The sequence below is a fragment of the Martes martes genome, assembly GCF_963455335.1.
Source record: "Martes martes genome assembly, chromosome: 12".
Classification (NCBI taxonomy): domain Eukaryota; kingdom Metazoa; phylum Chordata; class Mammalia; order Carnivora; family Mustelidae; genus Martes; species Martes martes.
In genome coordinates, this window is record NC_137900.1 from 37,031,426 (window position 1) to 37,055,311 (window position 23,886).

The window sequence follows — 23,886 nt, forward strand, 5'->3', positions numbered from 1 at the left end:
GCACTTCCAGTTGATGTGAATGTATGTGTGGGACCACACGGTCACATCCCAACCCTGGAAAGCATCATCTAGAGGACACGGAAAGTGCAATTTATTTGCTTTCAGACTCAGAGTAGAAGAAGCCTCAAGACCTCACACTAACACTGGAACAGACACAGAAATATACACACATATCAATTTATGCTCACAGAAGAAGAAACAAATCCAGTGCCAGTAAGGACACTGGATTGGGTCATGCAAGGCATGCACAGGATGAAGTCTGAAGGCTCGTGCTTAGGACAATGGGAAAAACAGCTGGACTCCAAGACAATGACAAAAGAATGACAAATGACAATGACAAAAGAAGAAATAACAAGGTAACAGCACTAAACATCAAGGGAGGAGATAAAGTACAGTGATTGAAACAGGGGTTTAAGGGATGACAGGGCTCAAAGAAGGAATACATTAGATTAGGCTAGGTTGTCAAAGGTAAGGATTGCAAATTCAGGAAGGGAGCTGGGATTTCACATTCAAGATTCTACTCAGTTCAACCTAAGGTTTCTAAGGTAAAACAACATAGATGATGGTTACAAAATGGAGCAAGAGGCTTTTTATGCCTACATTCAAATGGTAGGACACTGGGCCTAAAACATACAATGAAACAGAACATGGAAAGAAGAGGTCATATTAAAGCAATGCAACACAGAAAATATTACCAAGCAATTAGAGTTCAGTGTTCCTGCTTCAGATAATCTGCATGTTTATATGTGCTTAAGTACATGTGTCTTGGACAAGGAGAGGGCAAGAGACAAATGGGCTTCATCTTGGGCTCTTATTGGCTCTTATTACACCAAGAGTATTTTTAGATCAAGTGGTAATCATTAGGAGCATACCTTAAATATGGATAATACAGTGATTTTTTAAAATTATAGATAAGTTAATAAACACACAACCTCATAACCCCAAGAAAATGATATGCAAATAATTCTGTCTGTAAACTTTTTGTCTGTCGTTAAGTTGGAGATAAATTTCTGTTGATTCGAGAGGGCTCGCTGTGATGGCCTCATGGGTGAATGACAGGCAGAGAAGAAAGAGTTACACATGCCTCCTGCAGCCAGTTCACAGGTTACACAAAGCAAGCAGGAGCCACTGGAGACTCTAAGGTGTCAAAGAACATATCAAGAAAATAGAGGAGAGTTTAGTCTTCATGCTTGGGATTAGGGGAACAACTACAAAAAGTCATTCTATGGGCAGCAGGCATCCTTGTACGACAAAAATTAAGGTGAGGCAGGAGACGGGAAGAGTGGGGCAGGAAGGAAAGCAGGAACACTGACTGAGCTCATGGGACCTGAGAGAGTTAAGTGTTACCAGTTACCATGCACCCAGGTACATTCTCGCCCATCATGCACCACGGTTAGATACCGCCAGCAAGCCCCGGAAGCCATGGCCAAGGGCATTCTCCACTAAAACATACCATTAACCAAAAGAAGACCACAATGCAGCTACATTCATTTCATTTGTATTCTTTGTTATTGGTTTAATTAAAAGTTTTGTAAGGTGGGTAAAAAGTAAAAAACACACCAACCTTCTCGCAGCTCTGAGGGATGTAGGGGGTTTGATGCAGAACACAATGAAATGAGGAAAGGAGAAAAACAAGGGAAACACAGAGAGAGTAAAAAGGCCATATCAAGGCTTTCAACTGCTACTTGAACATCTTTACTTGCTCTAGTTAATCCTTCCTACCTCAGCTGAAAACGTTAGCAACACCTCATGGACTAATACAGTATTAGAAACAATAGCTAGCATCATTTTGAAATTTTTCCATTAAAGAAGGTTCACATGCCTCATGCAGCAAAGGAGGTCACCATTGTAAGAAAAAGGTTCAAGGGGCTTCCAAGGAATTTGGAGAAGAAACGGTTTTCTTCATATTCTCCCACCCCAGACTCCAGAGAAAGATAGGAGAGGAAAACATCCCCACAGAAACAAAATTACCTCAAACGAAAATTTCAAAATCAAGCTAGATATTTTCCTAAGGAAACCCATCTTAAAGTAATTTAAAGCCCTCACAGTCTTTAATTCCCACCCCCACCCATGCCTTTTGTGGTTATTCACAGACAAGTAGACCAGGAATAAGAGCATTTCCACTGGACAAAAAGCTATAGGAACCTGATTTGGAAAACTCTGGGGAAGAAAAATTCTTCTTTCTAATTGAAATGAAAGCTACAGACATTCATAAGCTCAAAATGTAACCATTTATATTACTCTATGAGAAAATACGAATGTATCTTCATAAGTCATTCGTGTCCCAAGGAAAACTAACATTATTTGTTAAAAATACAATCAGGGTTTCAGGGCAATGGAAAATTAAACTTTTCAGAATATTAATAACTTTTTAAAATGTGTGTAAATATATGCACAGACATATACACATACATAATATCACCTATTCATTAATTTTAAGAAGTATTTAAAAAAAAAAGGAATTACAACTGTGCTATTTTCATGGAGCACCTTTTCTTTTTGTTTGTTTTTTGTTTTTAAGTTAGCAGCTTTATCCTTATAGCTTTGCAGCAGAGATCTTGAAGACATAAACACCTTTATGCTTGGAGTTGCACAGAAAACTGATTAGTAACACACCAAGCAATTATTTCAGAGTTTGATAAGGAAACAGAAGAGAAACAGCAACAGAAAAAAGAAGGAAAAGAAGAAAACTTCAAACAAATGCCAAGCATAGTTCAATCAATGCAGTCAAAGTAAATCAAGATGTAAAAATGCAAATATACTTACAAACTGCAAGCCTCAGGATAGGTTTTACTCAAAAGTTGTCAATTTTTTTTTTTTTTTAACAATAGGGTTAAGATCTTCAATTCTCTATTTACTAAAATGCTTCCGCTACTGTAATTATTTAGTGTATCAGCTTGAAACCTACTGACACAACAACACACATCTCGTGGGTCTCTCAACTCCCCCTGAGCCTTAATGAAGAAGCGATGCCAGGGTGACGTCGTTCCTACCTCTGACATATAAATTGGCAGGGGCAGAATAGCGAGTGCCCGCGCTGTTGGTGGCAACACACTCATATTTTCCTTGGTCAGATTCTTCGCTCTGTTCGATCTGAAGGGCGCCTGTATGGATATAAAATATAGTGGCAAAGAGATGGTCAGAGAAGGCTTTCTCAGCGCAGAAAGCTAAACCTCTTAACAATATGAAAAGCCCTGCAAAGCGAAGGTCCGCTCAGCGTCGTTTCAATCTCTTGCTAAGGTGCACAGACAGAAAATGATGCGATGAGAAAAACATATAGAGATTATTTTTTTACATCATCAATGCTAGCATAAGAAAACAATTATCTCTTTTCCCGAGCAAGACTTCTAGTCATAATTAATACTCTCATTTCCTAGACTAATAAAATGAAGATGGGTGAGACTGCTTCAAGGAAGTATGGCTTTTAAATCAAACAAAAGATTAATTTTTGGTTTTGTTTTGTTTTGTTCCATTTTGGTACCAAAAGTGGCGCAAAAGATAGGTACGCTCAAAAAAAACCAGGCCGGGTTTTCAAGAAAGTCTTCTGCTGAAGAAAGGCAAAAATACGCAGCAAGTACAAAAAGGCTGCACAAAGCAAAAAATTAAAATTAGTCATTATATATTATGAAAATATTACTTAAAGAAACAAAACTCCCTTAAGACATGCAGATTTTGAAGAAAAGAAAGACAGTTTGCCACGACTTACAATCATTTATTACATTTGCTGAAAAACAAAGAGCATTTGAATTAGAAGGTTTTTAAAAAAGTTAAAAAGCACGGCCTATGCCAGCGAGGAAGAGCCAACCAACCACTGCTTGAGGACCTCGAGACGGATCCCCTAAGACACCCATCAAAATCCACCAGTGGGATTAGCAGTGTGGTGTCACAAAGCCCCAAGAAAAATACAAAACAAGAATTCTAAAAGAAATGAACACTGAGTCAAAGTATGAAAAACCAGCAATATCACATACCACCAAGAATACTGAGCACCTTTTGTTTCCATAGCCTGAAGGACAGAAGATCCAAAAATCCAGAGGCGAGTAATCCAAGAAAAAAAGAAGTGGGGGAAAAAAGCATTGCTGTCAGGTTGTAGGCGAGTGAGACCAGGTGGAAAGGGGAGTCATTCTTTGACTTTTAAGACAGTAAGAGAAAAAAGAATTGAAGAACAAAAGCAAAAACCTTTTGAAAGATAAAGACAAAAAGCAGATGTTCCAGGCTGTCTTCTGCATGTCTGCCACTGTTCTCCAGACCATCTTGGCTTTGGTCCAGAACAAGAACAGCTAAGGAAGAAAAAAAATGATCTTTTTTTTTCTCCGGTTGGACAAAAAAAAAGGAAAAAGAAGAAAAAAAAAAAAAGGAAAAAAGGAAAAAGGAAGAAGAAGAAAAGGAAAAAAAGAGGGACAGATGGTACGCTGTGACTGGTCTGTGGTCTAGAGACCTGGATATGCTTTCTTTGAAGCATATCACAACTTAAATAATCATTTCCATAAAGAAAGAAACGAACAAAACAAAGAGAAAAGGAAAAGAAAAGGAAAACTCACAATATGAGAGTCACTGATCATAACCAAACAGTACAAAGGGAAAAAATAAAGTTGATGGACATATTATTGGAATGATGTTGAAAACAGGACAAAGATGGGAGTGATGAGAGGACAGAAAGAATGAGCAAGATCATTCTGTGAACGTTAGTTCAGCACTCTTACCTCTTATTGGTGTACCACCTGGGTGGATAATATGAATGCAAATAAGATTAGAAAGAAGAAGCATTAGTACGAGAAGGAGGAGGCTAGGGCTGGGGAGAAGAATTAAATTAGATTTACAGAATTAAATAAGGTCTTAAAAGAAACTTGAATTACTATACTGGTAAAACAGGAATATATTAGATAGTATTATTAGATTATAAAAAGCAAGTTGCATTATACCACAGAGGGCAAAGACCACAATAGGCATCGTTGCCTTTCTCAGAGAAGCAACTGAGTTCTTAGGTCTGGGGTCATATCGGGTTAGAATTATATCCATATGCCTCATAGTCTTAAAAAAATAAATAAAAACTAAACAATACTTTTTAAAGACATAGTTTAGGAAAAATACTGGCTAATCTATTTAAGTATATATATAGATATGCATATATATACTGTTATAGGAAATATTAATGACTAACTAGAAACAAACACTGTTGGTTGAATATCTTATGCTTCTCACTATGCTACATTTGTGTGATACGACTTGTGTACTATTTTATTTTTCTAGACAGTGTTCTTACAATAACAGTTCTGTGGATGTGTGCGTGTGCGCGCCACTACCGAGATCTGGTGTCTACACTGACAGTTAGTAAAATGCATGCCATGCATTTTATTAATAATAATAAAAATAATAATAATAATATTCTGGATATGGAAATTAGTGGGGGTGAAGTGCGCTTCAGAACTAAGCACTTACCAATAGATTCTGGAGATTTAAATACGGAGAGAAGAAAGACAGCATAAAAATATTATTATATTCCTTATAATTTGGTACAAATTTTTCAGAGTTAAAGCTTTATATACTAAATCATCTATGTTACATGTGAATAATTAATTCTTTATTTACAATAACAGAATGCTAATCTATACAATTCTGCTGACAACAAGCAAAAGAGGCAGTTAACAAGACGCTTTAACATCACAGGACAGGTCAAAAGCTGAGAATTCTGGGAAGACAGGCAGTTAAGTTCAACAACTTAGAATTCTATATCAATATTACTCCCAACGTCAAAGTAAACAGCTCATTACTACATGTCCCAGGGAGATCACCTAGGGACAGGCTCTAAAATTTAAGAAATTTAGAATTATCTCTATTTTTTAATCTAAAGAGAGCAAAGGAATGAACTTGGGATGGGGATGGGAAAGGGACGATAGGGCAGCAGGGAGAGAGAGGAGGAAGCGGCAAAAGCTGGAGTCTACACCAAAAGCAGACTTCTGTAGATCCAGTCACTGGAGGGTTCAAAACTCTTTAGTGTGGGCGCACATTACTGTGGCTTATGTGTAGAAAATGCTCACTCACAATAATATAATAATAAAGTTAATAAAAATCCCCTCCTTTCATTGGTGTTTGGTAAAGGACTTTTGCAAAATACATCTGGTTACTCAGGAGATAACATTTCTGTGGTTTATGTATTAGTGAAAAGAAAGCAGATGTGACCAAACTTACTAAACTTTGGTACTCTGATGAGTTCAAATGCAGAAAAGACAGAGAAAACACACTTTAGTAAAACTAAATCATTTTAGTGTTTAATATGACTCTTTTGGTTTTTAATGGATACAACCATTGGAGCTCCTTGCAAGATCTGAATGAAGTCCAATGTTGAAATTTTTTTTTCAAAAGAAAACAGAGAAAGAAGAAAGAAAGAGGAGAAAATGGATCCATCAAATACTGCAGAAAAGCAGTAAATTAAAAATTATCAAAAATACAGTCACAGCAGTGAGCAATGTGGATTAAACAGAAGCTGCAAAACAGAGAGAGAAAGACAGACTCTGAAACAGGCTATGACATCACAAACATGGACAACACATTAAATAACAGAGAAAGAGAAGAGGGAGAAAAATCAATACCTAAAAATTAAAATAAAATTAAATTTAAATTAAAATAAAGAGAGAGAAAGCTAAAAAAAAAAGAAAATTCTCTAAGAGTTAGTGGAAACAGTAACAAGACCCTACCTGATCGTAACTGCTTAATTCGGCCATTGTTGTTGCTTGTGTCGACAGGTAAGAAATCTTTAAACCACGTTATTTCTGGATCCGGATTCCCACTGGCTGCGCAAAGCATGGTGGCAGTGCGTGTACGCTCGACCACCTTCAACTGTGGGCCCATGTCAATGGTAGGGAAGCCCCTGGGGATTTGATCCTCTGCAAGACAAAAGGTAATACAAACATTATGTTAACAAGTCAGAGGGCCAAGATTCAAGAGCTATTGTCCATTCATCTTTCCCCTTACCTTACTCAGCATTCGAGAAGCTAATACAAATCTGACAACATTGCACTCTCAGATTAGGACACAGTCACAATGTTGCTCCTGGCCAGAAGAATACACCATCTGCATATGAGACCAATAACCTAACAAAGAACTAAGACAGATGTGCTAAAGTCCATAATAAAAAAAAATGCATCTAGTTCTTGGCACGATGGAGAGAAAAGAAATTACAGGATGTATGCCTGAGGAGGTCAGTGAGTACCAGAGGAGGCTCTGAAATGGGCCTTTAAGAACAAGAGGAAGTACATTCCTCACATTAAGAGAGTATTTTCCTCTATTCCAAAGGCTTATAACATTTTCAGTCACCAAGAGTTAAAATTCCTAAGTTTTGAATCCTCAGCTCATCCAAAGTTCACTTTTCCCTAACCTACACTAAAATCGTCCCAGATGAGGACACCTGGATAGCTCAGTAGGTTAAGTGGTTGCCTTCAGCTGAGGTCAGGATCCCAGGGTCCTGGGATGAGCTGCATACCAGGCTTCCTGCACAGCAGGGAGCCTGCTTCTCCCTCCCCCACTCCCCCTGCCTGTGCTCTCTTTCTCTCTGTCAAATTAATAAATAAAATCTGAAAAAAAAAATTGTCTCAGATCTTATATCTTGCAAAATGAAAGTCCTCTTAAATCCCCTCAGCATGATGATCACATTACTAACTGGCATTACCAGCTCTTCCAGCCAGCATTAAAAAGGTGTATTCTATCTTGAAGAAATTTTGATTTGAAGGAATTTCAGTTATATGAGTAATGATTTTCCAAATTAGAACTTGGCTGTTTGTTTGAAAACCGTTGTGAAACATTTTAAATTCTCACTGGTTCTGGCATTAATTTAATCAGCCCTCCTTCATGACCTCCGATTAATTTTCAGGAGCCACCAATTTCAAAATTACTCAAAAGCACAAACACCAGTGAGAGAGAAGAAAGAAAGAAAGAAAGAAAGAAAGAAAGAAAGAAAGAAAGAAAGGAAGGAAGGAAGAAAGAGAGAAATCACCAGATGCGGCACCTCACTTTTCCTTGGATATAGCCTGCCGTTTCTGGCATGAGCCTATGAGTCTTGCTGAAGTCTGGGTTATAATTTCTAGGGAAAAGTGCTCCATTTTGATGCTTTCACTGTGTTGTCAGTCAGATCTATGTGTTCTCTACTCCCTCCCCTCTATCATTACAGGATAAACTCAATCTCCTAAATCTACCTAGCAAAATCCTTTTAAATCAGGCCCCATTTTTCTCAGCCTCTCATGGATGATATCTCCCATAGGAAAGTTTCTTCTGCTCACACTGTAATTCTTAACCGTTCCCCAGACAAATCATGTTCACTAAGTATTCTGTGTCTCTGAAAAGCCATGCAGCCCAAATCACCTTCTTTGTAATAAAAAGCCTTTCAAATATATTTAATATTTCCCTCCTCAGAGCTATTGTGTAGTAACTAAAATCCATTTTCTTGTACTTATTATCATCAGTTTATCTCCCTACACCATGAATTCTTCCATGTCTCATTTATATCCAAAACCCTTGCCATCAAACTAGTCTGGATTACTAGACCTTTTTTTTTTTTTTTCCTTTAGAAAGAAAGAGAGAGAGGGAGACAATCTTAAGGAGGTTACACACCTAGTACATGAGCCTGACTTAGGGCTTGATCTCACAACACTGAGATCATGACCTGAGCTGAAATCAAGAGTCAGACCCTTAACCAGCTAAACCACCCTGGAGCCCCTGGATTACTCAAATTTGGGTAGAACCTCCAATGATTCCCAAGGTTAAATATAAAATATATACTAGTGACTAAAAACTGAAAAAAAAAAAAAAAAAGTTTTCCTACTACATATAGTAGAAAACTACTTCTGGTAAAGAGTTGGTCAGAGAGGGGCGCCTGGGTGGTTCAGTGGGTTAAAGCCTCTGCCTTCAGCTCAGATCATGATCCCAGGGTCCTGGGATTGAGCCCCACATCAGGCTCTCTGCTCAGCGGGGAGCCTGCTTCCTCCTCTCTCTGCCTTCCTCTCTGCCTACTTCTGATCTATCTCTGTCAAAGAAATAAATAAAATCTTAAAAAAAAAAAAAAAAAGAGTTGGTCAGAGAAATAGCTCAGGATTACAGAGATAGATTTTGAACGAATAAAGGTCAAAATATACCAAAGAATAAAACTCCCAATAAAGGGAAAGTTTCCCTCAACAACAACTCCAGATTATTGTAAGAGAAATTGTGGGGCCAACAGAACAGGGAAAAGTGGGGACCCTGGCTCTCCTGCAGGGAGACAGAAGCGGCTAAGGCAAGTTGAGTTTGACCTCTCAATTCACTAGAGAATATTTTCCTGTCCCACCAGCTAGTCACAGCTAGAGAATTAAAAAAATTATAAAAATAGTTCACCTTCAATGAGCTACATTTTACTTAACTTGAAAGCTATGACTGTTTTGAGAAAGCAGGAATACAATCTGTTTATTTGAAAGTTCACACATCATCAGCCAAGCAGAAGTCTATGGTGGACAGGTGTCAGAAACAATAGTTAAGAATGAAATTTCAAGGTGATTTTTCAGGGCTCCAAGTTGGAATGTTAAACATTGCAAATGGAACAGAGCATTTTGCAAATCAGACTAATTTTGATAACCTACTCCATTTGCGTTCCATCAGGCTGTCCTTTATGACTTTAAAGGTTTCATCAATATGACATATTTACATCTATACCATTGTTCTACTGTTACTTGAAAAACAAAAGCAGAAAGATCAATAGCCATTGTACCATACACATCATATTAAACATCTCACTTGGCAGCTACTGGTATAAAATGTTTCAAAGGATAAAAAATAATTCACTTAAAGTGCTCCAAAGTTAACTACACTGGCTTAGTTACCTAGAAATGAGTTTTTTAAAAAAGCTTTTAAACTTTGTTGTTATTTTCCATATTTAAAGCTACCAATTTAGGTTAATAAAAAATCACCTTGATATTCTTGAACTGATTCTGTATTTCCCAGGGCATTGTATCTACCCCCAAGACTTTGAATACTAGTTACATTAGCATCCATTAACATTGACCTACTAGTCATTACTTTTCTCCTACAGGTTCAGCTCTCCTTCCAAGCCAATATTCAGTACCAAGTGGCAAGTGTCAAAGACTTAAGATTGTTGCACCACTTACTAAAGGTTCCTACTAAAGAAATCTAGAATTAATAACCATTTATAAGAAATGAAGTCCTCACCTTGGGGAAAGCTGACAAAATTGACTTGTGCCCTACCAAAAGCAGTTTAATATATTTGCATGACCTTTCTTTCCTTCTTGGCTCATAAAGAACACTCCAGAGCCCCCTTTTCATATACATAAGTGCACAACAAAGATAATCTTTCTTGCATACTAATCGGACAGTGGATGTAAAGAGTGTTCCTTTCTTATTTTTAATAAGGGTAATTAAATTCTATCCATCCCCTTTTGCACAGAATCTCTTTGAATGTACTATCTTCATTAAATTTTCATGAGAAACATCACAATGAAACAGATTCAAATAGCCAGAACTCTTACACATTGACAGATGTGGCTTGTTTCCAATTTGACTGTCAGGTATTTGGCAATAAAACTCAGTATTCAACATAAAACGAACTGTAGAAATAATGAAATTTCTAATTGGAATGCTTATCTCAGTGGGTGTAGTTTAGAAGATGTTAATTGCTTTTTTTTCACCTTCTACATTTATTAGTGATTTATATAAAACTACCTTGGCCATTTGATAACACCAATTTTGACAGCTCATCAAATGTGTACTACCAGGAACTTGGGGGGAAAATATCAATACCTTTTATATCTTAACTATATAGACTTTACAGAAAAAAAAGCAGCTATCAAAAATCAACAAATTGTCAATATGTTAGCAGCTTTAAACTTTTACATGAGGTGAAAAGAAAAACATTTTGTCCTATTCATTAATGTGCTCATTAAGCTTTAAAGTGCCTTACTTATCACTGTTCCATATTAATATTCAATCATGCAGAATTAGCTATTAATTCATCAACAATTTAAATCAGACTTGACCTTCACAAAGCCATTTGGTCTGTCATTTTGAGAGGCCCTAAAGGGCAGATTACTACATACTTGTGCTTAGTGACTCATGGAAGTCGTACATATTTTGTTTGGAATGGCAGCTATAATAGACCTGGAAATACAGCACATTCTTGACTCTGTTTGGTGTCTTAATGAAATATGCTGATATGAAGCTTACAGTTCCATTAAGGAAAGAGAAACATGAAAGTCAGCATTTTCCAGAGTTAACTTCCTGTTTCTGCAGAACTTGTGTTAATAACCCCTGACCTACCCAGGACCTGAATGGAATGTATGGGGAAAAAATCTAATAGTGTTTTGTAGGGAGTCATGTATTAGATATCTGTGAATCATCCAATACAAGCTTTTGCATAATTTGCTCAGTTAAACTACTTTCATTGTTCATCCATAAAAAAAAAAAAATTAATGATATTTTTACTTGTGCTCCAATTCCACAAACACTGAACCTCTCTTATTTGATAGAAAACCTCAAAACTAAATTGCCTGCTAAGACCAAAGCCTCCTTCCAAGGTGGCCCAAGCAGTTCATTTTGCCAAATCTGGCTGAGACTCTGAATGAATTCAAGTAGACAGGTGCTTTGACTCTGGTCCCAAATGATTTAAAGAAGTTTTCAGTGAAGGACTATTTGCCATGGTGCTACATTTCCAATTCATTATGTCAAATACATCAACGGTATGCTTTTACAAAAGCAGTATTAAAAGATTTGGCAAATACACCTGATCATTTAGATACTATGAACAATGTAGAGGTTGTGATGAGAATGATAATGCCATAAAATGAAATCAGAATCTGGAGGAAGAGATAAGTTGTTGTTGTTGTTGTTGTTTTCTTAGAGAATTCAGCCCCCTGAATCATTTTTCTGAGTACCAAGCAATTCACAGTGGCTCCTTGTTTGAAGCCCTCAACTGGTGTGATCAATCAACCCCTTAATAAGTCAATGAGGGTGCTTGAACTCAGAAGCTCATAGAGGGCAGGGCTCTGTGTTTTTTCCTTTGTAACCGTGACAGTGTACAATGTACATTTGCAAATACACATGTTTAGGGAGTTGTGGCAAACATTTCAGCACTCACTCATGTGGCATATCTGAATTCCTATTGAGTTTATTTAATGTCATTCATTTAAACAGTTAATCATTCTTTTTAAAATATTTTTATTTAAATTCAATTAATTAACATATGATGCATTATTAGTTTCAGAGGTAAAGGTCAGAGATTCATCAGTCTTCTATGTGTTACCCAGTGCTCATTATATCACATGCCCTCTTTAATGTCCACCACCCAGTTACCCTAACCCTCCTTTCCCACCCCTTCAGCAACCCTCAGTTTGTTTCCTATGATTTAGAGTCTTTTATGGTTTCTCTCCCTCTCTGGTTTCATCTTATTTTATTTTTTCCTCTCTTCCCCTATGATCCTCTGTTTTGTTTCTTAAATTCCATATGATCAGCAAGATCATATGATAATTGTGTTTCTCTGATTGACTTATTTTGCTTAACTTAATACCCTCTAGTTCCATCCTCGTCATTGCAAATAGCAAACAGTTCATCATTCCTTAATGGTTTTGTGGCTATACATGTGGCCTCCCCAATTTGGTTATAAGTCGAAGAGACATAAGACTATCTTATAACTACTATTATTTATAGTGTCTTAAGTAGTATGAGACTTACAGACTCACAAAAATAGTCATTAACGGCTATTTACTTTTATAGTCATAAGTTTTATTTAATTAGTAAACAATTTTCATTGGTTGAGATATGCAATTCATGCCTGCCTTTTTATAATTTAGTGTGGTCGTTGCCCTGGAAAAACACAATTCAGTGCCTGCTTTATCTAATTTTATAGAAAGGCTCCCTCCATATACTGGTTGTAAATTCCTACAAGTCGAACTGCAACCACATAACAAAAACATTACATGTAAATACAATGAAACTCAAAAGAATACCACAAAATGTGTATGTATGCTCTGTTATGTCATCTTTGGAAAAATGAAATTATTGATGTTCAAACTAATGATAAAACCCAAGTGAATCACTCAGTTGTCTGTTGAGGCAACACCTAAGGGTCATCTTTCATTGACAGGAGCATATATTCCTCAGTGGCTAGATATTCTAACATTTTAGGCATTCACAATGTAGTCCTAGAGAAGCTCTAAATTTTGTTTTTGTTTTGAGGGATGCAGGGATTAAGGAAAGTTTTCATTAAATTAGAAAAGTCAAATGTTAGATGGATCATATAAAGAATATTTTCTTGGGCGCCTGGGTGGCTCAGTGGGTTAAGCCTCTGGCTTCAGCTCAGGTCATGATCTCAGGGTCCTGGGATCGAGTCCCGCATCGGGCTCTCTGCTGGGCAGGGAGCCTGCTTCCTCCTCTCTTTCTCGCTGCCTGCCTCTCTGCCTACTTGTGTTCTCTCTCTGTCGAATAAATAAATAAAATATTTAAAAAAAAAAAGAATATTTTCTTAATAAAAGTGGTAGGCCTTTTAAATATAATGAAAGATATCTTTACCTGCTAAAGAAACAGTACTAATCTATGCCACACAAAGTCAGTATGTTTTTACACTTACTGAAAAAATACAAGTTCTCTTGAAAAGTTTATATAAGTTGGTGTTCAGGTGGTCATATAATAAAATATTTTCATATTTATGAAAATTGAATTAAATTAAAATAAAAAGAGCTTTTGAACTATTAGCTTTAAGAATCTACTGGTAGTCAATAGATGGCGTCATTCATTCTATAGACATATACGAAATGCCTCTGCGGTGCCAATTGTGGGCCCAGCACTGGGTACGAAGCAATCTAGAGAATCACCACACTGTTGTGATTTATTTGTATCTGCAGAATAATTAGATTCTTTGGGAGTGAGAATAGTACTCAGCAAATAGATGAGAGGACTGAATGACATAACGCATTAAGTGTGGCTAGCACTGCCTGGCACTAGGGTCTGACATTTCGTACAATATTAGCACATACACACTTACTCAATCCCAAGCTCCCACAATAGATTTAAACAGAACAGAGTCATGTGACTCTAAGTACGGATATAACAAAAGCTGAGGCAATAAACTGTAAATGGGAAATATTCTATGCAAATCATGAAAAAAAAAAAAAAAACCCACAAGGATTGTCTGGACATGCAAGTGAATTTAGAAAGCAGAATCTGTGTCAAGTAAACTTTTCAAAGCTCATAAAAGGCCTCATTTCTCCCTTTGAACAAGGTTTTACATTCTTTGATTAATCAACAGCAGAAATAAAACAAATCCATATTGTCATATGACTTGTTCCCAAAACAAACTAAAAAAAAAAAAAAAAAAAAAAGCCTAAACATTTGGGACAGAAAAGCTTTGCTGTGAATGCCTGAAAACACTGAAACAATTTGAGCCTTACTGAAGTTCCCTGAGGCAAAGGTGTATCATAATTACCATCTTCTGCCAAAACAAAACAAAGTCTCAGCAAAATTAAATTACTTGTTCCAGGTCATAACTACAGCAAAAAGTTTTTTTTTAAGTATTTTAACTTCATCATGATACCTCTTTGCCAACAGCTGTCCTTCCTTTAAGTAAATAGTCATCGTGAACAGTGAAAGAATTCTTAATCAAAGTCAAACTACAATGAAAGGCACAGCAAAAATAATTTGAATAGCCATTTTTTAAAATTTTAAAAATATTTTATTTATTTGTCAGAAATAGAGTGAGAGAGAGAGCATGAGTAGGGGGAGGGACAGAGCTAGAGGCAGGCTCCCTGCTGAGCAAGGAGCTGGATATGGGACTCCATCCCAGGACCCTGGGATCATGACCTAAGCCAAAGGCAGATGCTTAACCGACTGAGCCACCTAGGTGCCCCTTTATATATATATATATATATATATATATATATATATATATATATTTTTTTTTTTTTTTAAGCAGAAAGCACTAAAGTTCCATTGGAACGTAATAATAATAATTTTAAAAAATACTTCTATGTTTTTAAGAAAATCTACCTTTTGACGTATATCAATTGGCTTCTCATTTGTTTAGCATTGGTTCCAGGTAGAGACATAAATCTGCCATGTATCATAGCCAATAAAATGTGCATGAGAAACGGAAGAGTGTGAAAAGGATGGTAAATATCAAATAATTTCCCTAGGGAGCTCAAGTTCATTACTGTACCTATGCCTTTAACCCTTCTATAATTTCTGTTTCATTAGCTAGGAAGGGCTGTAAGTGGCAGGACTTTTGTTCCCAGCAGACACCAAAAGACAATACACAGAGCAGAGAACCAAACATCAGTAGACTCTGCAGATCAGCCAATGACCTTAGGCCACACAGAGGTCTCCACTGTAATAAGGGGCCAATAATGACCATCCCAAACAGCTTTGTCTGGGAGAGGGGACAGATCAGTGTCTCAGTGGCTAAAAGGTCCACGGTTTACTGGTTAGACTGTTTGCTACTTTGTTGATCAGCAAATGAGTTTCAAATCATTATCTTTCAGAATAAACCACAGTATCAGGCTACAAACAAGAACCATTTCTTTTCAGAATATTGTCCCTGAAGAGGGGGAAAGCATTTATTATTCTTTCCTTAAAGAAAACAGTGTAAATAAGGCTTTTATTTTCACCATTCCAGATGGCAGCAGGGTATAATTTGTACTGTTTTGACATCATGACTGTATTATTCAAAATCAATCTTCCTACAAGTGTACTGAATAAGGGACTGAAAACAGAAAAATAAAAAGAAAAGAAATAAAAGCTAAATCAACATTTTCCAGCAAAGTTGGACTCCTGGGCCATTATCAAAATGATATTCATATGAATGAAATTGAAAAACTATGCATATAAATAAAGTGGTTTCTAATTATAAGTCAAAGGCTACTCTAAATCAGAAAGAAATTATCTAAAGCAGGAGAAAACTGCCAGTTAATAAATGAAATCCCAAATGGAATATTTAATAAATATAAGATCTGGTCCCCAAAAAGTAATTATGAACAAGATGTGATGAATGTTTAGTCCAAGTTCCTCTTTGCAAGTTATTACATACAGATGGTACGTGTGTCTTAATATGGCTGTAAATCAATCAGAGCAGCTTTTATTTCAGAGAGGATTTAGGTATCTCTTAAGGGCAGTTACAGGGCACTAGCATCTCTAATGATTTCTCATAGAATTATGCCATGCAAGAATAGAAAATTGGACACTGATAAGCTGATAAGAGCTTCATTAGCAGCTACTAAATATTCAGCATACTAACCAACTGCCCACACAGCATTCCAGAGCAAAGTCCATTTCCTTCACATGTTAAGGGGGTTGTAAGGCACTCTTGGCACAGAATAAAGCAAACTTATTTAGAAGTAATGTATGCAATTATCCTACAAATCACAAAGCAATATCTACACAGAACACAAACCCAGTTAGATTATATTATCATTTGTATAAATGTGGTAGCTGCAATTTCACATTCTTTAAGTCAGTTATTAGTTATCTGTGTTTGGGTTCAGCAAGCGATCACACTCTTTGTAATCCAAAATTAGATGAATTTGTGGGTATATGGAAGTATCCTTCCCTAACTAACAACACTATTAGTATCCTTCCCTAACTAACAACACTATTAGTTCTTGGGTATTTAAGCAAATATTTAGGAATCGGGGTGATGCTTTTACTACTTTCCCTCTAATGCAAATCTGATTAAAATAATAAAATCCAATGTCCACCCACTTTCACAAACCTCATTGCTTTATATTAGTTTTACTAACAAGCTGGTATCATGATACACTGTACATCATCCAAAGTTTTTACCGTATTTTGATGATAAAATTAAAAAAAAAACCTTTTTACAAAAATTTGTATTTAAATCAAACAATCGGTTGTTTTTGTTTCTGTGGGACCTTTGGGAAGTAATTAGTTTATGAGGGCAGAGCCTTTATGAATGGGATTGGTGCCCTCCTAAAAGAGATGCTAGTGAGCGCTCTTGCCACTTCCATGTAAGGACTCACATTCAAAAGAGGACCCTCTACGATCCAGAAAGCAGGCTCCCGCCAGACACCAAATGGGCCAGCAACTTGATCTTGGACTTCCCAACCTTCATAATTATGAGAAATACCTTTCTGGTTGTATGCCACCCAGCTCATAGCACCTGGTTATAGCAGCCTGAACAGACTAAGAGATTGCCAAAGATTCATAATCTAACTATGATCCAAGTAAGCATCAGCAAAACCCAAAATGAAAACATTTTATGAGATAACAAACGCATTATCTTCAAAGCTATCAAGATCAGGAATGTCAAAGGAAAACCTGAGAAGCTCTTTCAGATTGACAATTAAGGGCAAAGTAGAGTTTGAACTGGAGCTTCCGAGGGCAAGCAGAGCAACCTGAATAGGAGGCACCGTAAAAGCCAAACGGGGAATCCGCTGAAATGTGATCTGAGGATTACATGGTTATGCTGAACCAATATTTACTTCCTGATTTTGATGATTATCTTGTAGTCAAGTAGGAGAAGCCCTTGTTTGGAGAAATAGAGGTATTTGAGGGTGATGGGTGTCATGTCACCAATTTAATCTCGAATAGTGCAGGAAAAGTTCTTTGTATTGTAGTTTCCAGTTTCTTATAAGACTGGGATTGTTTCAAAATTCTAAAATTACATAAAAATAAATCACTATAATTGTATTATCATAAATAGATGTGATTTTACAAATTTTTAGGTTATCTTATTACTATCTCAGTTGTACAAGAGTTTCCCCCAAGGCTTCTGAATAGCTGGGTGTACTCGGCATTTTATTCCAATTCTGAAGAATATTCCTAAATACATACTTCGTTCGAGGCCCTCTTGAACATTAAGACTAGTGAAATGAAACTTCAGCTGTTACCAATTTTATACCAACGATGTTTGGTCTGGAAATCTGTAAATTCCTTTAAAATTAAGACACAAATATTTCACTATCAATGCCGAACAATGAACAAAAATGGAGTATGAGTCAAGAGCAAGGCCGGCTGAACATGCGAGAAACCAAAACTCTAAAAAATAATTTCAGATTCACAGTTTTTGTTTAGAGAAGTGAAAACACAAAGTAGGTAGACTATCAATTTTCTCTGAAAGCATCTAAGAAAGTTTAAGAAGGAAGATGACCTTTGCTTCCTTACAACTATAAGATTGTCCATTTGATTCAACACCCAGGAGTCTCAGAAATCCGAGTATCGTTTCTCAAGCCAGGCTTTGAAACTTTTCAGAGAAATCTGCCTTCCCCCTGGCTCTTCACAGTTCTCCCCTAGACCTACAACACCGTAAAGCAAAACGCTTGCCATTCTGTGTTCTTTAAGCATTTAGGGAAGTGGGGCAACCGTAACAAGTACAAAAATAAAGTGATTCCAAAATGTCTAAATTTCAACATTTCTCATAGTTTTAAAGGCAAGCTGTAGTAGGTATTTGTTCTATCTGAGGGAGAAGATAGATTCTGAAATCTATCGTTTTCTTCAACTGGAAGAAATTTCCAATTTTTATTGGAAAATAAAAATATCAAATCTTAAAACAAATATATAAAATGTTTCACTGTACAGAATAAAAACTACATGAGCAAATTAATAAACCTTTAAATGTAACTTGTATTTCAAAAATGTGCTGTATATCTATGGAGGATAATTTCCCCTAAATGCAAATAACGTTCTGTTTATATGCCAAAAGTGAGCTTCAATTTAACACCAAAGAATTATCAAATTGCACTACTTTATATCTGTCATAATATAAGACTTTTTCTTAAGCCTTTGGAATCACAAACTGTCAACATATAGATACTACCCAAATAAATTTATAACTATGATTTTTTTAAAAAAATTAGATTTTCTTTCCTCTTTACATAAACTTACTAACTAAAACAATACCATATATTTTTAAAAGTTTTATTTATTTATTTTAGCAGGATGGAGAGAGAGCGTGTAGGCATGCACACATGCATGGGGGAAGGGGGGAGGGAGAGGGAGAGAGAGAGAATCTCAAACAGTCTCCCTGCTGAGCCCAGGGCCCAAAGCAGGGCTGGATCTCACAATCCTGAGATTCTGACCTGAGCTGAAATCCAGTCAGATGCTTAACCAACTAAGCCACCCAGGTGCCCCAAAACAATATCATATGTAAATGCAAATGTGAGGGGGTTCTCTCTCAAATAAATAAATAAAATCTTTTTTTTTTTAATTTATTTATTTCAGATAGAGAGAGAAAGAGAGAGAACACAAGTGAAAAGGGGAGGAGGTCAAAGGGAGAGGGAGAGATAGAGAAGCAGACTCCTTCCTAGTTCAGAGCCTGATGTAGGACTCAGTCCCATGACTTTGAGATCATGATCTGGGCTGAAATCAAGAGTCTGTCACTTAACCAACTGAGCCCCCCAAGGAGCCCCTAAATAAAATCTTAAAAAAAATGCAAAATCTTAAAAAAATAAATGTAGAAATGTATTCAGTACATTTTGATATGTCAAAAATACTAACATGCTACCTAACAGGAAGTCAGATATTTAGAAAATAGCCAGATAAAAGAAAATCTACCAAAAATGACCAAAATCATCACCAAAAATCACATGAATAAAATTCCATATCCATTGCTGCTAGGAGAGGTATCAGGCCTGCATATATAAAATTCTAAAGTCTAGATTTTCTTCAATAGTAGGTTAAGCTCAGCAAATGACAGAAAAGGTTTTAGGCAAAGCCTGAGGGGATTACATAAAGGATTGTGGTCTTTTTCCTAAAAACAAATAGAAGGTAAAGAAAAAGTTTTAGTGTTACAGATAAATGTGTGGACACTTAAGTGCCTATAGACTTATGTGTTAGAAGGGTATATTGCTTATCAAATTTCCATTTTAAAAAACATCCTTTTAACTATAGTGTGAAAAATGCATTAGATAGGGAAAGCAAAAAAGAAAGAAAGAAAGAAAGAAAGAAAGAAAGAAAGAAAGAAAGAAAGAAAAGAAAAGAAAAGTATATAGGAAGGTCAATTTGGTGCGACAAGAGCAAGCCTATACCAGGTAAGTGGTGGAGAAGGTGGGAAGTAGGAAGTGAAATTAATTTTAGCTTTATCGACAATACTTAACTGACAAGTTTATTTATCATATAACCGGCAAATAAAATTGTAAGATTTTTAAAGTATACATGGTGGTGACTTGATAGGTGTATATGTTGAGAGTTGAGAATAATTTGAAGGTTAGTTTTACATGACTTGGGTGATATTTTGAGGATGGAGAATCAGGGAGAATTATCAGGGATAGTTTTCTAAAAATATGTGATGGATTCAAGAATACATTTCTTGTCCCGTCTTCTGTTAGGGAATAATGTCACACATTTGAGACATGTATGTTATAGATGACATGCTCCCCTGAAGGCTGGACTCTGTCTTTTCTTTATTTTAAATTTAAATTTTTATTTATTTATTTATTTATTTAGATTTTATTTATTGGACAGACAGAGATCACAAGTAGGCAGAGAGGCAGGCGGAGAGAGAGGAAGGGAAGCAGGCGCCCTGCTGAGCAGAGAGCCCGATTTGGGGCTCGATCTCAGGACCCTGAGATCATGACCTGAGCTGAAGGCAGAGGCTTTAACCCACTGAGCCACCCCAGGTGCCCCTAAATTTTTATTTTTATTTATGTATTTATTTATCTTTTTAAAGATTTTATTTATTTATTTGACACAGAGAGAGGTCACAAGTAGGCAGAGAGGCAGGCAGAGAGAGACAGGGAAGCAGGCTCCCCGCTGAGCAGAGAGCCTGATGCGGGCCTCGATCCCAGGACTCTGGGATAAGGACCTGAGCTGAAGGCAGAGGCTTTAACCCATTGAGCCACCCAGGTGCCCCGACTCTGTCTTTTCTTCACCAGGGTAGCTCTCCCAGGGTGGACTATAGCACCAAGCACAAATTTTCTGCCAAATGAATACTGACCCACATTTACTTTCAGAGACTGGCAGAAGGGGCTGGCAAATATACCATTTGCTTCCTTATATGGTAGTCTCAGGGTCAAGGCAAGAAAGGACTGGCTCTGCCTATACAAAAGTGAGCTCAGCATTCTTGCTGTGGATGTGCGAGGGATTCCTTAGGTGCTGGTCTAGAGTGGTATGGAGATATCCAGGGATTTGCATCAATTTTCCCCCACCCACAGTTAATTCCCTCAATCAGAAGATAGCTAAGTGTGTCAGGGTATTTTTCTTTCCAGCCAGAGAGGAAGCTCACTAAACATCAGGATATCAGAGTCAATGACCTCCTGAATAAAAGGGAAAATAAACTGAGTTGTACTCCTATGAAGAAATGCCATTCAGAATCTCCTTAAAGATATCTCATGTCTGTTACTACATGCCAATTAAGTAGATACAAGTTTCCAATGACAAGATATTCAGTAGTGATACAATAAACCTGTTCCTTAACATCCTGAAAACAACCCAGAGTTTTCATTTAGTTGCAATAGACTGACATATTGTTATAAATTTAGAAAACATACAATCTCTAATTCTTAACAAAGTGACAGCAACTTGACAAGCGAAAAAGTTATCTCAGCCTTGAATTCACTGGCACAGAAAGCCCACATATACCACTGTTCTTTCCACAGCACAAGTGGATGGTTTTTATGTTTCCTTGAAGATTAATGCTGCTTCAATTGCTCAGTGATGATGGCTATGAGGTTGCTGAGTAAATAATCTGCATTCACTAAAGGAAGCAAGAACTTGTATTTCAGCCACCGATCCCTAAAATAACTAATGTTAGTTAAGTGTTCATTGTTATAAAGATAAAATAATATGCCATACAGCTTTGTAAAATATACATGACAGGTTTCATGGGCAAATTATAATCAAATGGGCACATTTTATGGTTTCTCAGGAATTAACTCAGAAGAACATAAAATATAATCAAGAATGTTTACCCAGTGGGAAAAAGACATTTTCAATTTAGTTTTTTCTAATGGCTATCATATCTGCCCCCCACTCCCTCTTCCCTTTCTCAGTGTTGATGACTTAGACATGATAGCCCACAGACTTCCATTTGCTGAAAAGCTGTTGAACACACCATATGAACTCAATTGTTTGAATCCTGACAGATCTGTTTCTTTGGTAATAGCAGTTAAGTCACACAATAAAGCCAATCAATCCAGCCCCACTACCAACTCTGAACTTTCTTCTCCCCTCCCTTCTCCCTAGCCCTCTGCTGGTAGTTTTCAGGTGACTCTTAGGTATATGCCCTCTTTCCAAAGCCTAATCCACCTTCCTGAACATAGCTAAGTAGAGTCCTAGTTAAATAATTAATTAATTAATTAATTAAAACCTTCCTGGGAGATCAGTTTTCCTGGTGTGTTTTAATATGATAGAGATTTAAGAATATTTTAGCTATATAATCATAGTTTGGAAATGTTTATCTCTTCAGTTAAGTTAACATTTAAACAGTTAAATGTTTATCTCTTCAGTAAGGCTAAGTTGGCTCACCCTTTCCTCCTTCACTGCCAGACATAATTTCTTTCTTCATATTTTGAATCCATTTCCTGGCAGGGAGGGTAATATTCATCTCATACTTATATTCCCCTGTCAAGGAGCCTACTGTTTGTTCAGACATACAGTGACATATTTCTGATCATTTAAATTTTAGTTATTCTATTCAACCCACAGCAGAGTTCATCAAGGGTACTGGGTACTACGGGATCCCTATTGTGTTACTGGGAAGAACGGTTTCCTTCTGGGTTAGTCTTCAAAATGTAGATATTAAATGGAAAATTTCTCACTAAAATTATTTTTAAATTATAGAACATGAGATAATTCTGAGAAGTAGGGCATTCTGATAAAATATGTAACACTAGACTAGACCCTAGAACAGAATTAAACGATAATAGATTTTATCACTTGTTTTAAGAAAATAGCTACGCAGATCAACTGAAGTCAAAGACACACTTTTTGGTAGATATTCTGAAGTGCTTAACTGTTCTCAGTAACACTGTCTATACAGACATTACCTCATTCAGTTACCAAAGGTCAGATATTGCAACTCATTGATCACAGTTAAGTGTTCACATGGTGTTTTATGGAAGCCTTTTGTTTTAAATGTAACAAATGAGATAGATTCTTACATTTAATCTCTTAATAGTTTTTCAGGTTTTAATTATTATATCCATGCTTTATGACATAGATTGGTAGTTCTTAATTTCCTAGTAATTCTGTTTGAGAAGAGATCTGACATCTTCATGCAAACTTAAGCTGAAATTATGGGTGCTCACTTGGTCCATCTCAATGTTGAGGGTGCTGGCCTATCCAAGCACATATTACCATGTTACTTAGTTTCCTTAAAGAGATGTAAAAACTTAGCCTTAATACAGATCATTGCCAAAATACAAAACTCTCCTCAGTCATCCACCCAGGTTTGCTTTACTCTCTCCTTCTCAGGGATCTCAATCTCATACTGATGATAAAAATCTATCACAACTTGGCAAGACAAGCAATAAATATGAATAATTAGCTGAAATAATGCAATCTCATCCATTCCTCCATATAACATTAAAAATAAGGGGGGCACTTGGGTGGCTCAGTGGGTTAAGTCACTGCCTTTGGCTCAGGTCATGATCTCAGGGTCCTGGTATCGAGCCCTGAATAGGGCTCTCTGCTCAGCGGGGAGCCTGCTTCCCCCTCACTCTTCCTGCCTCTCTGCCTATTTGTGATCTCTCTCTGTCAAATAAATAAGTAAAATCTTTAAACAAACAAAAAAAAACATAAAAATAATATTTTTAGGGGCACCTGGGTGGCTCAATGGATTAAGCCTCTGCCTTAGGCTCAGGTCATGATCTCAGGGTCCTGGAATTGAGCCCCACATCAGCTCTCTGCTCAGCAGGGAGCCTGCTTTCCCCTCTCTCTCTGCCTGCCTCTCTGCCTGCTTGTGATCACTCT

At 36.7% G+C, this 23,886-nt stretch overlaps 1 protein-coding gene across 1 annotated transcript in view; it reads right to left on the reverse strand.

The window, feature by feature from the left end:
* The window catches only part of PTPRD (protein tyrosine phosphatase receptor type D), a 401,932-nt gene that overhangs the window by 187,418 nt on the left and 190,628 nt on the right, over positions 1–23,886 (reverse strand). The window contains exons 4-5 of the mRNA XM_080820332.1: positions 6,696–6,884; positions 2,994–3,104 (exon numbers count right to left, since the gene is read on the reverse strand). Coding sequence (XP_080676458.1) covers positions 2,994–3,104; positions 6,696–6,884 — 300 coding nt within the window. The remainder of the gene's footprint in view (positions 1–2,993; positions 3,105–6,695; positions 6,885–23,886) is intronic.